This window comes from Alosa pseudoharengus, unplaced genomic scaffold, assembly GCF_046254945.1.
Source record: "Alosa pseudoharengus isolate Yale_2024_CS ecotype anadromous, Long Island Sound unplaced genomic scaffold, YU_APseudo_1.1 YU_APseudo_1.1_scf_8, whole genome shotgun sequence".
In the NCBI taxonomy this organism is placed as follows: domain Eukaryota; kingdom Metazoa; phylum Chordata; class Actinopteri; order Clupeiformes; family Clupeidae; genus Alosa; species Alosa pseudoharengus.
In genome coordinates, this window is record NW_027468870.1 from 38,326,489 (window position 1) to 38,340,925 (window position 14,437).

Sequence of the window (14,437 nt, forward strand, 5' to 3'; positions counted from 1 at the left end):
GCCGCTGCGTGACAGAGGAGCTTGTCAGCACTCCTGGACCTCCAGTGTCCCGTCGGAGACCAGTGGGTGCAGTGCACTCCTGCCTCGCTGATTAAAAGAGCCGCCGCGGCTGCCTGCTAAAAAGCCCCTGACAGAGAGAGAAGCTGTTGTTTTTTTCTCCGGTTACAGTTTAGCAGAAAGTTTTTCTTTTTTTCCCTCGTTCAGAAAACTAACCTGTATTGCGGGGGCATGATTTCAAGCAGAGCGTTATTTCTATTGTTCCATGGACCATACACTATCTGTCAGATAAGGCCGCTGTGCAGTCAGGCAGGTCTGTCTGTTGCAGCCCTCAGGACAACAATGGCCAGTGTCTATCCTGGGCTGCTCCCTAGCAACCCCCTTCTCCTTTCACTGACGGAGAGCATCTGAACTCTCTCTGGGCCTCTCTGTTCCGAAGTCACGGTTGCACCCAAGTGCTGTCATGCAGAGAGATCAACAGCTTAGAATGCTGTGACAGATTGCAGGGTAGTTTTACCTTTCCACAAGGTGAGCTATTGAAAAACACTTTTGTTTGAAAAACAGGTAGATGTGAGAAAGTTGCCTTTGACACATTGTGAGTGTTGTTGTACAGTATGTTTTATGGCACAAGCAAGAATCTGTCTGGTGGAAATGGGCAAGCTGAAGGCAAAAATGATCCTTTTGTTTGATAGTGAATGCCTCCAGTTAATGAATGTGTGATGATGGAAGCATTTGGTCTCATCAGCTGTTGTATCTCACTCCCATGTTCCTCTCTCTTTCTCTTTCTGTTTCGATCTCTCTCTCTCTCTGTTTGTTTTTCTGCCATCTGCCTCTGTAGGAAGCCAGCTTGTCGGTGTGGCTTTACTACAGCGACAGCACGGTGGCCCCACTGAGTCTCTACGATCCCAAAGACTACAACCTGAACGGCACCACCTTCGACGACAAGGTGGCCTCCGTGACCCAGCAGTACCAGCGCTGGCCCGTGGTCACGGCTGAGGGCGAGGGCTCCGGCGACCTTGTGCGCGTGGAGATGACCATATGCGAGGCGTGCCAGAAGACCAAACGCAAGAGCGTCATTGGCGCGTCGTCCGTGTACGTCAAGGTCCGCTTCGGACCAGAGGAAGATTCCGAGGAGGAGGAGAGCGAGCCGGAGACCAGGGAGCCCTCCAATACGAGGCGGCCTATCATTGACACCAACGTTGGCGGGGGAGGGTATGTGCCATCCAATGAGCAGCCTGCAAGCGTTCCTATCGACTACACCAACTTCCCGACCACTGGTAACCAGGAGCCCCCAACTGAGGAAGACGAAGAGGACGAGGATGACGATGACTATCCTCCCTTGCCCCGCAGCATGACCGACCTTGAGATTGGCATGTACGCCCTCCTCGGCGTCTTCTGCCTGGCCATCCTGGTGTTCCTCATCAACTGCATCGTCTTCGTCCTCAAGTACCGGCACAAGCGCATCCCGCCTGAGGGCCAGGCCAACATGGACCACTCGCACCACTGGGTGTTCCTGGGCAACGGGCAGCCCCTGCGTGCCCAGAGTGACCTGTCGCCGCAGCAGGTGGAGAGCCCCAGCAACCCGCTGGAGGGCGTGCAGACGTGCTGCCATGGCGACCACCACAGCAGCGGCAGCTCCCAGACCAGCGTGCAGAGCCAGGTGCACGGCCGCGGCGACGGCAGCTCGGGCGGCTCCACCAAGGAGCACGCCGAGGACGGCAGCTCACCCACGTCCAAGCGCAAGCGGGTCAAGTTCACCACGTTCACCACACTGCCCACCGAGGACATGCCCTACAACTCCATCCCCATCGCCGACGAGGAGGACATCCAGTGGGTCTGCCAAGACATGGGCTTTCAAGATCCCGAGGAGCTGCGCGACTACATGCGCAGGATAAAAGACATAGCCTAGTGTGTGGTGCCGCACTGTAGGGCTTTATAGAGCTTTCTAAAGACTTTCCTTTATATTTTTTGCTTTTCTTTTTCACTTTAATGGAGGTATTTTTTCAAACTTACAAAAGGCCAACTACAGTGTTTTTGTTTTTGTTGGGTTTTTCTTTTGCACAGTGCTGTTACCCATACACATTCACACTTTAACCAACAGTGGCAAAAACAACAGCAACAGCAACAACAACAGATGGATAAATGGAAAGCCAAAGACTGGACTAGAGGTTCTCAATCACTAGCAAAATGGCTTCATATGTCGGGTCGCTTCCCCAAGATAGCGGAGTACAATCTCAAAGGGAAACGAATGTTTCTGAGATGAGCACGTGTAGCGGAATGGAACTCCTAAATGCTCCGTCACTCCTCGCTTGGGCGGGAGCTTCCTGAGACGAGGACCTAATCAATATAAGAGTGGAATGCGTTAAGTCTTGGCTGAGTTTTCGTAAGTTTGTCAAAAAAACAACTATTTTACTCCAACTAAGAGGCCTTTGATGTGCAGAGTTCATTTAAAGTGAGGGTTTGAAGAGGACTGATGTGTGTCATCTCAGCAACTGATTCTGAAGTAGAGTTCTTGTCATGGATATGTAATGGATCTTATTTGATTTCATTTTATTTTATTTGGGAAATATCTGGATTTATGACTCTTCTATTCATTCTTGTTACAACACATGCTTTGATTCAGTTCCATATGTTCACTACATTTCATACTCCAAAAAAATCATAGCTGGTTTCTTTACCACCCTCTCAGTTCAGTCAGATGCCTTATTAAACAGATTTCGCCAGTCACTATTAACTTGAGTGACACACTGTTTTTTCCACATTGGTCACAGCCAACGTTGGAAGTTATTACCGTAAAAATTCAAAACAAACAAAACGCCATGAATTACATCTGGGGTCAAACAAGAGCTTGTACATTGTGACCATGAAACAATCCTCTCCGACATTCTTTGCATGAAAAAGGAGGCACAATCAGCAAATTTTTTCTTTTTACCAAATTTGTAAATGTTTGTATTGTAGCAAAAATTATCTAACCATACATAAACAATACTAAAGGACATAACTGTATGTTATCATGCATTACATGCATGCAGTGCCGAGTCTGCCCTCCATCCAGCCTTCCCCCATGTGTACAGTAGATAGACACCACGGCCAGCTGAAGAGTCCATGCTGGGGCAGCGAGCCCTGACGGCTGGGAAAGCAGGAAGGAGGATGTTCTGACTCAACGCTTTAACCCAGTACACTACGGGTGACCCGTATTCGGGCAAATACAGTGCCCCCCACCTCCCCCCAACAACCCCCATGCATTTCTTTGCACCTTGTCATGAACTACCATAGTCATGCTATATACCATTTTAAAGCTGAGAAACTCAAGAATCGATATATGTAAAGCTTTCCATGAATTAACATATATTTCGTGTGTAAAATATAAGTTTATCCCGATATATAACATATCAGAATACCCCCCTCCACCACCCCCCAAAGTTGCTGCGTTCATATTTTGTCACTTGTCTGTATGGCCGTACCAATAAGTTAGCCCAGCATGCTTGGTCTTGAAATTTTCGTAAGAATCCATAGATGTAAAATATCTACATTGTTATATTGCCAATATATTGAGTAGTTGTACACGCCAGTACAAACAAAACAGATACATACGAAAAGAAGCGAAGTAAACACTTATTTTTCGCGGAAATCCAGATATTTCGGTTTTACTTCCATTATTGTCGCTGGATTCACGGTACTCCGCGTGTTCACGAGGCTCTTCTGATTCCATCGATACCCATTACATGTCTGTAGGACCAATGAGAGTCGAGATAGATGCCATCAAAGCCAATGAGTCACGTAAGCGATGAATCTGACAACCAGTCTTTGAATGGTCATAGCGCTGCGTCTGAGTGAGCCAATGAGATGGGACCTAGATGTCCGTGTAGCCAATGAGGAGAGCTTTCTTTAGACATGTGACACATCGTCCCATTCTACTTCCCTGTCGGCTAAACTCAAGGCGCATAGCCCATGCGTAACCAGATTCCGAAGCAGTGGTTTGGAAGTTTGTTACTAAACAAGCAAGATACATGTTTTTGAAGGTTTTTGTTCGTAAAACATGCCAAAGAGACAAAAAAAAGACGAAACATGTCGAAGAACCCGAGGACATTGAAGATCTGGAGGACATCGATGAAGGAGAAGAAAGCATTTTCTCGGAATGCGACTCCGAGGAGGAGCAGAACTTTTTAGCTGGGAAGGACCCCGATTTTGAGCTGTGAGTAGACTACTTATATCCATATACAGTTACAGATACAGTTTAGTTTGCTTTTGTAATGTTTAGTGCATAGTTTTTCATTTAGCTTTGTTTCATAGTGTGAACAGTGTGAACAGTGTTCTGGTACCTGGGGGGAGGGGAGTTAGGTGAGAATGCAGTGTGTGTTTGTGTGTGTGTGTGTGTGTGTGTGTGTGTGTGTGTGTGTGTGTGTAAAAGAGAGAGCAGGGGGAGGTGTGACCTGAGTACACACATTTATATCATTTGTGTAAGTTGTTGGGAAGGGTTTTCATATACTTTAGTGGGTCTGAGCCTAACTTCCATCTGTACAATTGTTTCAGTGACAGCGATGAAGACTGGGCCCCGCCAAGCAAAAAAACAAGAGCTGAGGATCCTGTGTCTGAGGAAGAGGAGCCGGTGGCCGAGACTATTTCAGTTGTTCATAACACGTTCCATTTTGTTGACCGTGGTTGCCAACACAAATACATTTCTATTGCATTGAATGTGAATCATTTGATGTTTCGTTTGCCAGGGTATTGCTATTTTTTACCTTTGTTTCATTTTATAATACAAATGTTCACTGCATTACCTTGTTTGTCCTTTTTTCATGGAAATCTCAAAGGCGTAGGAGCAAAAGTAAGAGTTTCAGGTCAGATAATGCTTCTCTGGACTCATGGCACAGCCACTGCAAAGCACTCCAGGTACAAGCAACATGACACAGAGAGTGTAACCTTTCATTTGACACCAAGATCATGGTTCTACATAAAGGGGTTCTTGTATAGGAAGCATTTTAGTTTTGGGTAACCAAAGGTCCTTTTGGAGTCTCCAAATGGACACTTAGCAAAACGCATGTGTATGCCCACACAAATATGGGTCCCACACAGTCATACATCATCCTATAAGGATCTACTTTGACATACAGATTCACAAGACCTGGTAGTGGGCCTCAGTGGTGTTTTCAAGAGAAAATAAGTGACCAAGAGGGCAGAATGTGGTCATTTCTAGAGATGTACATAACCGCCTATAAAAAAAACTATCATTCTACCCTTTGCCACTCTCTGATAGTTCATCACACAGTCAATCTATTGGTACCAAAAAATTCTACAAGGCCTTAGCTTTCCAAAGAGGTCAGGCACTTGATTGTAAGTCAAAGTATGTGGCAACAGGGCCATTTTAAGTAGGCGGTGTGCAATTTCGAGGAAAAACTCAAAATAGGGGTGGAAATGTATAAGGTTAATATTTGGTCTTTTTATAGGTTTTTTTTTTTTTTTTGACCCACTCTCATTAATTGTACAGTTTAAAACCCCAGTTTTTTAAAAAGAGGGCAAAATAAAATGAAAAGAATTGACTAATTAGAAGAAGAAAAAGCGAACATCAAAGGGGCCATGATCTGAAACCTCGTCCACATTTATATGGGATCGTGCCACTCCCAGTTGGCACTTGCCAAATCATGCATCAGTTTTGAGTTACACTGGTCCCATTCACTCTGTCTGGCAATGGTTCAATGCAGTGCTATGTGACAGGTACATAGATCCAGGAATGTTTTAATGTGGTTGTTATGTGGTTGTTAGCCCCATATTTCACACTAGTAAATGCCTGTATGATTGGCTGGTGGCGTTGCCACGTTAACGCAGTAACTTACAGAAGTAGTCTCCAAGGACGCTAGCAGGGATAAGTTAGTTGTAGATCTTTCTAGACTTGTAGAACTAGGAGCTCACACTAAGATCAGTCCACTGAGGGATGTGATGACATTTACTAGTGTAGAAATGTTGAAGGTCACAATCTGAAAGTTTTGAGTTTGGTTATGTAGTGGCTATGGAGGGAATCCCCAGGGCAGGCTTATGTTCATGGGTTCCCTTACTAAGGGGGGGTTGGTTTCATTTGTTAAAGTAAGAGTAATGTTTTTGTCACACTTCATTTGTTTGCAAAGTCACACGTAGAGTGTTTCTCCTTCATCACATATATAATCAGGAAGAGGTCCTGCCTTTGCTGACACGCACTGTCCTGGACCTCAAGCACGATTTAAGTACCTCTTGCACCTCAACCCTGTTGACATGTTTATCCCCTGGCACTCCTGGCACCCAGTACTGATTCCTATGCCTTATTTAATTTCCCAACACCTCCCCTGTGTGTGTGTCCAAGGGCTTGTAATTGGCCCAGCTGTGGCGATGTGAGAAACCTTTTTAATCATCAGCTTATGTTGAAGTGTTTTTTGTGATTGGATTCACGACAAAAGGCAAGCCCTTCGTACAAGTAATTTGTAGGCTGGATATGACAACATAAATCGAGAGTTGCTAACAAAAAAAGACATTTATTTTAGACCCAAATTTCTCACATTTTCAGTGATGGTGTCTCAGGATGAATGTATAACTCTCAACTGTACTTTGACCATCAAATGAATATTTTGATCATGCGTGTTTCTGTGGTTAGTTTCTACTAGCAGCTCTTTCACTCATCGCTCCCTCTCCCCCAGCTTAGTCATGTTGATTACCACAGAAAAATATGCTGTAACACATAATGTTACCACCATTTTTTATTCCATCTTGATTGTTTTATATTTTTCTTTATGTATATATGTATATGCAAACCATTTTGTAATGTGTGACTTTGGTGAACATGTGCATCACATGCATTTATGATTTGATTTGATCTGATTTGATTTGATTTGATTTCTTGTGTTAGTAATTTGCGAGCTGCTACTAGGGACTTGACCTGGCCAGATTCTGTGGTTGAATCGTTTGAGCTGCACCCTTCGGGGGGCCTGCGTCTGCACGGTCTGAGCGGCTCTCTCCTGCTGTGACACTGGTCATGTACAGAACACTGTTGAACTTATTGTATTCTCCTCAAAAAAATCAACCCTTGTATTTCCCCTTCTATGTAATTACTAAAGAAAATACAATGCATAAACTTTTATACTTTGTCGCTTGTCATTGTTCAATGCACTATAATACATAAGTCACATCCCAGGAAGTTTCTGCTCCATGTATTTTAATCTGCAGTAAATAACCACACATTCATAATAGGTCATTAACAATATGTCATATAGGTAGGTACAGTAGGTATAGAAATTCATAAGAGGATTTCATCAACATCTTTCATTGCTCTTAGCTAATCAAAGAGTTATTTTACTAATTAGTTGATAATTAAAACACATGTGTACCAGGAGACAGAAATCTAATACATTGAGTGGGCTTACTGACATCCAGTGACAAAAATCCATATTAATGTACAGTACAAGATCAGACAACAAGATGACATGTTGCAGTTTTGACACCAGCATCACTTTGTGCACCCCCCCAGCAAAACTCCTGTTGTGTGGAGAGAAAACAAAAAATGCTTTGTCACAAGAAAACTTAAAGTGAGATTGAGTGCCATTTCACGAGAGGCAGCAGTTTACAAGGTGGCCGGTTCTAAATGTGAAACCGTCTTCCAGCACCTGAATGACATAAACAGTGTGTCACCCCCAGCATGATAAATGAGAGAGAGAGACGGTTGCACGGACCAACTTCTTCAGCGGGCCAGACACTATTAGGATGCTTCCTGGTAGATGAGGACATCGTACTGGCCAAATGCAGCCAGAGCACCAATCTGTTCAGCAAAGTCATCAATTCAGGTCCCTTCAAAACAAGAAGAAAAAAAGAAAAAAAAACTGAATGAGACAGCAAAAATCTCACGCTTAAGAACTGTATTGCATGTTTTGGTCGCAGATATTATTTTGGGGTCTTTCAAATCTTTTTATATGCCCAATACAATACAATGACCTAATTCCTTAATTAAGAGTTGTAACACAACTTGCTTTTCATGTAAGTACACATTATGAGATCACTAACTTGATTGCAAGTACAAACACTAAGCACTGCATATTTGAATAACAATTATTCAAATACACAGTACAGGAACAGGATCAGTAGTAGTATTAGCAATCTGATCCCGTATAGTAATACATTAATATACAGCATCAGAGTCTTAGCAAGAAGCATTTACGGTCACAGTCCTCAATAAATTGAAGTGGACAGTCATCTTGACCCTTCCATACCTTCCATGCCCTGTTAAAGTGGATTGTAGATGCCATTGCCACCTCCATGCTGTGGCCCCACTGAGCCCTGAGCATGACTCCCCTCTGTGCTGTGCCTCCCAGGGGGCGCAGGAGAGTGCACATGTTAAGTGAAGGCCCTGCCTACGCCGTGGCACACAGTCAGCCAGCTAGCCTGCTGCCAGCCTGACTGCCTTTCCAGCCTTCCTCTCTCTCTCTCTCTCTCTCTCTTTCTCTCCCTCTCTCTGTCCCTGCACGCGGCTGGATTTAGCCATCTGTCATGGAGGCTGAGGCAGCCAAGGCAGGGCCGGGTGTAAATCACTGCACTCGCTCGCTGCTGTATCGTGGCTTTGGAGAAGTGGAACAGTGCAGTACAGGCCCACTGCAGTGACAGTCTCACTCTCACACACACACACACACACACACACACACACACTCACCTCTCCTGCGAGGGTGAGCCTATGAGTCAGCAGAGTCATTTGGACGTTAGTAACTTTAAAGGACAATGTCTGGAATGGCCTCAGGGTGTCTTGTCACACTGGAAATGCTGCACTCCCAGTTTTAGCCACTACTGGACATGCAGTGTAGGCTACTGTACATCTGTGCAATGACCATATTTAATTCCTCACCAACATGACAAAACATGTCAACACAATTCAGATGTTTGGTTATTGTTAGTTAAATAATGACATTTTGAATTAATAAATTCAAAATATTTACTGGTTGAGAGAGATTTGGAACATTCCACTTAAAGGTTGTAATCAGGCTACATGTACCTGTCCAGATCAATGACTTCCAGCACATGCAAGCTGTGATGTGATATGTATTCAGAATGTATTCATGGTAATCTAACAGGAAGCATTTCAGACTGAATTTACAGAAGTGATGAAGCCTGTGGAGGTCCATTGGCCAGTAATTGGCTGTGCAGATCTCCATCAGCCTGTTCAATTGTAATTATATTTTTAGTATTCTAGGGAAGAGGGGATCTATTAAGGTCTAAATAGCTAATATTATGGACAGGCTGATTTTTCATCAGCGGTAATGACCTCCTTGACAACCCATCATTGTGTCATAAATAGAGCTTTAGCATAAGTGAGACTCTGAGGGGAAACCAGTTAGGGACTCTGGAGAGACCAGCGCCATACCTGGAAAAGATACTATATCTCAGATCACAGCGTAACAGTGGACCTCATACAGACTGTAGGTCTGCAGGGATTGTTCTGAGATGGTTATTAAGATGGTAAAGTTTTGAAGCACTAATGTCTGAATCTGAATGTCACTTTGAAGGTCACCACAATTCAGATTACCTAATTGCTTCAAATAAGTCCTGCAATCATTAATTCAACTATATGCTAGCCTGGACACAAGAGCCTTCTGGCTCCCCATCCCGACGCACAAAGCAGCAAGTGACTCCAACTACCCTACAGATCTGGCTGAACGTGATGCATGTTTGTATTGTAAGGGGTAATGCACTGGCTTCAGAAACTGTCCTTACTATAACCTCTCTATACACATTCAAAGTCTGTGGGGATCCTCTCCAAATGACCACCGAAGTGTAAGGCTGTTTTGACCCTTGTCAGTTTTTTGAAAATAGCGATTTATTTTGATGTGGCTCCATGACTGCTGCTAGCCTGGAAAATCTAAACTCTTTCACAAAGTGAACAAAGTCTAGTGACTCACCATTGGGATTCCTTTCCAACACTTGCATCACAACGGGCGCTAACTTTGAAATCATTGGTCCAGCCTAATCAATCACATTGACTAGAGATTCTTAACGTTACTTCCTACTTCGTCTAGACTTTAGAAACTGACAATAAACAGCATCAGCAGTCAGAAAACAGTATACATTTGCTGTAAATACATTTTTGCATTTTTCCAAAATGTATCTACAGCCAGGATAAAATTGGCTAGGCCTAGGTATGTCTGGTTTAGGCTACACAAGCTTGCATAAATAACCATTGACAACTTGTTATCAGTTTGAAAAGCAAGTGCATTTATTCACTCTTCTTCATTTAGAAATGCATGTGTGCTGTGCTTTCCTGCCATCCATTCAGTATAGCATCCATAGACCACCCGGTTGCAGTCAGCCTGATCCTTCACCATCCAGTAGCAGAGTGAAGCGGCACCTAACAGAAATAGAAGAAAAAAAGAGACAGTTGTTAGATAAATATGTTCAACTGAACAACAAACTAACAACTAAGCCTACAATCAAGTCATTTTACGCCACAACCTACCACTCATACAAATGTAGTTAAAAACAAAGGCTAAGTTTCAGCCAGTGCCATATCCCTCGTCAGGCCAGCTATCGCTAGGAAAGGCAGCTAACAGTTTGAGTGTGAAGCTAATTATCACCTCATTGGCTCCAAAAATGGCAACAATAAGCCTGGTGCAGCCTGGACCATGAAACTTAACAAACTTAACAAACTTTTTCACGACGAGATGTGTATTTAGCAGAGTTTCAATTGCATAAGAGGGAGGGGTGAGGTAGCTCTCTGTTTTGTTTGAACTTCAACAGAAGTGACGTTACTGAACATTGCTTAGAGCACCTTTAAATAACCCAAGATAAAGTGCTATTTCAATGTAAAATGTCTATTTCCATCGCTAAAACACCCTTGTAATCTCAATCAGAGACTGTATTAGATTAGATTAGATTCAACTTTATTGTCATTGTGCAGAGTACAAGTACAAAGACAACGAAATGCAGTTTGTGTCTAACCAGAAGTGCAAAAAAGCAGAAAAGTGCAATGTGAAAGTATAGACAATTGGTGCATAGACAGGATAAGAAATATAGTGCAGTGTAGATAGTAGTATACAGTTGGTTAACATAAGGTGGTTTAAGAGTAGTATAAATGAAATATAAATATGTGCAGTGTATTAACAGTTACCTTATAAGGGCAGAATAAATATGGCTATGTAGTATGAACAATGTATGAACAACATGTACAGATATGTGCAATGTAATGGCAGTACCATTATAGTAGTAAATCTGTATATCTTCATGTCACTGTATGTGTTTGTGTGTGTGTGTGCTAGTACGTGTCTGTTCAAACTTGTGTGCACTGTGTGTGTGTGTGTGTGTGTGTGTGTGTGTGTGTGTGTGTGTGTGTGTGTGTGTGTGTAAACTTTGAACCTTTATATCAAAAGTTATTGGCACATGCATATCATGAGATTATGGATTATTGTGGCACCGCATATGGATGGAATTTCATGCATTTGAAGAATGTGGTCGTGATGCAGCATGTCAAATTGCATTAACTTTGAACTTTGGGGTTGGAACCAAAATGTTCTATTCCTTATATACCTAGTAGTAGGGCTACATACCATATGCTACAGGTTCCTAGGAATCGTCAACGGAAAATTGTGTGTGCATGTGTGTGTGTGTGTGTGTGTTTGTGTGTGTGTGCGTGCGGGGGTTCTCATAAATAACTTAGATTACTTCCATGTGCTCAACTAAATCATGTGCTTCTGAGGGAACTTTAAAAATATAATATTCCCCAGCATTCCTTACTCCTTACTGAATGCATCTTGGTTCTCTGAGAGTTTATATTTGTTTACATTTTAAACACCTGCAACATGAAGATAAAAGCAGTTAAAAGACAGACCTAAAGCAAACAAAACCAAATAATAATAATAATAATAATAACCTTTTCCATTTCAGCTCTGAAGGCTGGGTGAAAAAACGGCACCCCACACAAGCTTTAGTGTTCCACTGGAGACACTGGTGTCTGTGTTCAGCTCTTCATAGTCAGCTCAAGCGCTTTACAAACAATACATTGTGCTGAGACAGTCTCCACCTCCTCTTACTCCAATGAAGCGATCATACATTTACATTTCCAATGGTTCAGTTAGGATTGCAAAGCCACTTTCATTAAGATAATGCCTCAAATGATACATTGTCACTGTCCGTGGGAAGAAAGACCATAATGGAATTGGGGGTGTGGTGAGACACATTAAAAGGCATCATAATGTACCCCATGCAGGGACAGTAGAATTATAGTAGGGACAGAAAAATGCTCTAAATTCTGATTTCTGCTGTAATGCAGTATTTTTTGTGGGTTAATGTCTCTATCCTCAGTGTCATCATTATCATCATGTGTGTGTGTGTGTGTGTGTGTGTGAGTGTGTGTGTGTGTGTGTGTGTGTGTGAGTGTGTGTGTGTGTGTGTGTGTGTGTGTGTGTGTGTGTGTGTGTGTGTATGTGTGTGTATGTGTTTGTATGTGTTTGTGTGTGCTTGTGTGTGTGTGTGCTTGTGTGTGTGTGTGTCACATACACTGCCTCATGAAGAGGTGGGATCTGTTGACTCCTGCTTAGCAGCATACGACACAACAGACCCAATTGGGTTGATGAGCTGAATTGGCCCACTCTTGATTTAGAGGGTGAGCAGGTCTGGCCTTCTCTGCTCCCAGCGGCCCCATGAGGAGCCAGGGCCAGATAGGAGACCCATGAGGACAGCAGCCACCGCACTGCCCACGCCGTCCACTCCCCCTCTCCACTCTCCGCTCCTCTCCGCTCCGCCGGGGCGCCATCATTAAACCGATTTCAGCTGACTCATGGGCCCCCGCAGGCCACGGCTGGCCGTCCACACACACACACACACACACACACACACACACACACTCCGCCAGAGCCGACGTGTGGCCAGCGTCCCCCATGCATCCCAATGATGCAGCATGTGATTACCAACCAAGATGGATGTGTTCCCCCGACAACAGCACTCCCCCGACAACAGCACCTGTCCTCACTCATTCAGCCCCCAATTCAACTAACTCCGCTGCTTTTCTAGGTTAGGACTTTGTAATACATTTTACCATTATATTGTAATATTTTCCAAGTCTGCTTCATACACACACAGATTTGAAATGTTTACAAAATGGAAAGTGTGACTGTGACCAGACCATTAAGCACAGTGCTCCACACTAATTAAGAGACTGGAACAGAACTCTGATACTCTGTACCTACATAACCTCAACCCTATAGCTATACTTTCAACTATAACAAGGCTATGTGATATATAGCAGAATTGTGCAGAAAAGTGTTGCTCGAACCAGTAGTCAACAGCAACGTTTGTTTGTATTCTTCACACAACGCTCTGTCTCTCTCCCTTCTCCTAACAGTCTCCCTCCCTCCCTCTCTTTCTCACACACACACACACACACTAACACATTTTGGTATCTTCTTGTTGCACACACACTCCATTCTTTCCATCTCCCGCCTACATCCTCATCCACCCCTCCTCTTTTCCTCCCCTTCCTGGGGGATCGCTTCGCAACGCTTCTTTTCCCACTAACTAGACCACTAATCCCAGCGCTCCACCTCCACAGCTCTCTGTCCTCTCCTCTTCTCTCCGCTCCCCTCCTCTCGTCCTCCAGGCAGTGGCCGCGTGGGGGCCGGTCGGTCGGCCGGCTGCCTGACTGACACCACAAAGCCGTATGCGCCGACTTCATGGCGTCCACGGGGGATGTGGGCGCCAGTTCTGCAGGAGGGGAAAATGAAAAGGGCCACTTTTGTGGTCCACTAATGATCCTAACTCTGCAGCCAACTTCTGACATTGCGCCGCTAGTGCAGGTCCGTTGCGTGGCGCATGGCGGCCTTTCATCGCTTCTCTCTGAACTCATGGTGGCTTTGCTCTTACTCCGAGGACCGACGACTTTGTCAGACTCCTGTCAAGGTGAGGGTAACAGGTTTCCCTGACAGCAATTCACGATTCATTCCGAGTTGATCCCATCAATTTGAGCTGTTTTTATACTACACACACCAAGCGTCGCCCAAACACCACATCACTTTCCTGCTGTGCTGCTGCTGTGTGTCTGTGGCAATCAGTGAAGTTTGAGATGTGAGTTTGAGAGTCAGCTTTCGGTGGTACTGTAATGTGCAACTACTTGTGCGTCATTCTGAATAAGCAGCTTTTTTTGTTGTGAATAAATGCAGTTGGTAACAGATTGAAACACATTAGTACACTCCGGAACAAAAATCAACCTTCCTGAAAAAGCGGAAAAAATAAAACCGCTGATGTGTTTTGCATCTTAATTATACTTTTCAGACTTCAAACTATACACAGACCAAGCAAATTGTCAGTGTTCATACAGGACTACATGGCTGATTCATGGTGAGGTTGACTGTCCAGCTTTTGCCTGCTACTCTCCTCCAAATAATACCTCCATCTTGGCTTTCATCTGTCATCTGTGTTACACTCAATTTGTCAACACTGGAATACT

At 44.0% G+C, this 14,437-nt stretch overlaps 1 protein-coding gene and 1 long non-coding RNA gene across 2 annotated transcripts in view; both read left to right on the forward strand.

Annotated features, from left to right (window-relative positions):
• Positions 1-3,163, forward strand: part of tmem132e (transmembrane protein 132E) — a 159,936-nt gene extending 156,773 nt beyond the window's left edge. The window contains exon 9 of the mRNA XM_076274138.1: positions 836-3,163. Coding sequence (XP_076130253.1) covers positions 836-1,906 — 1,071 coding nt within the window. The 3' untranslated portion in view covers positions 1,907-3,163. The remainder of the gene's footprint in view (positions 1-835) is intronic.
• Positions 3,164-3,344: 181 nt separating this feature from the next.
• Positions 3,345-4,774, forward strand: LOC143112396 (uncharacterized). Its single transcript, XR_012984731.1, has 2 exons — positions 3,345-4,192; positions 4,531-4,774. It is a non-coding gene; the product is annotated as an uncharacterized LOC143112396 (long non-coding RNA).
• Positions 4,775-14,437: the final 9,663 nt, after the last annotated feature.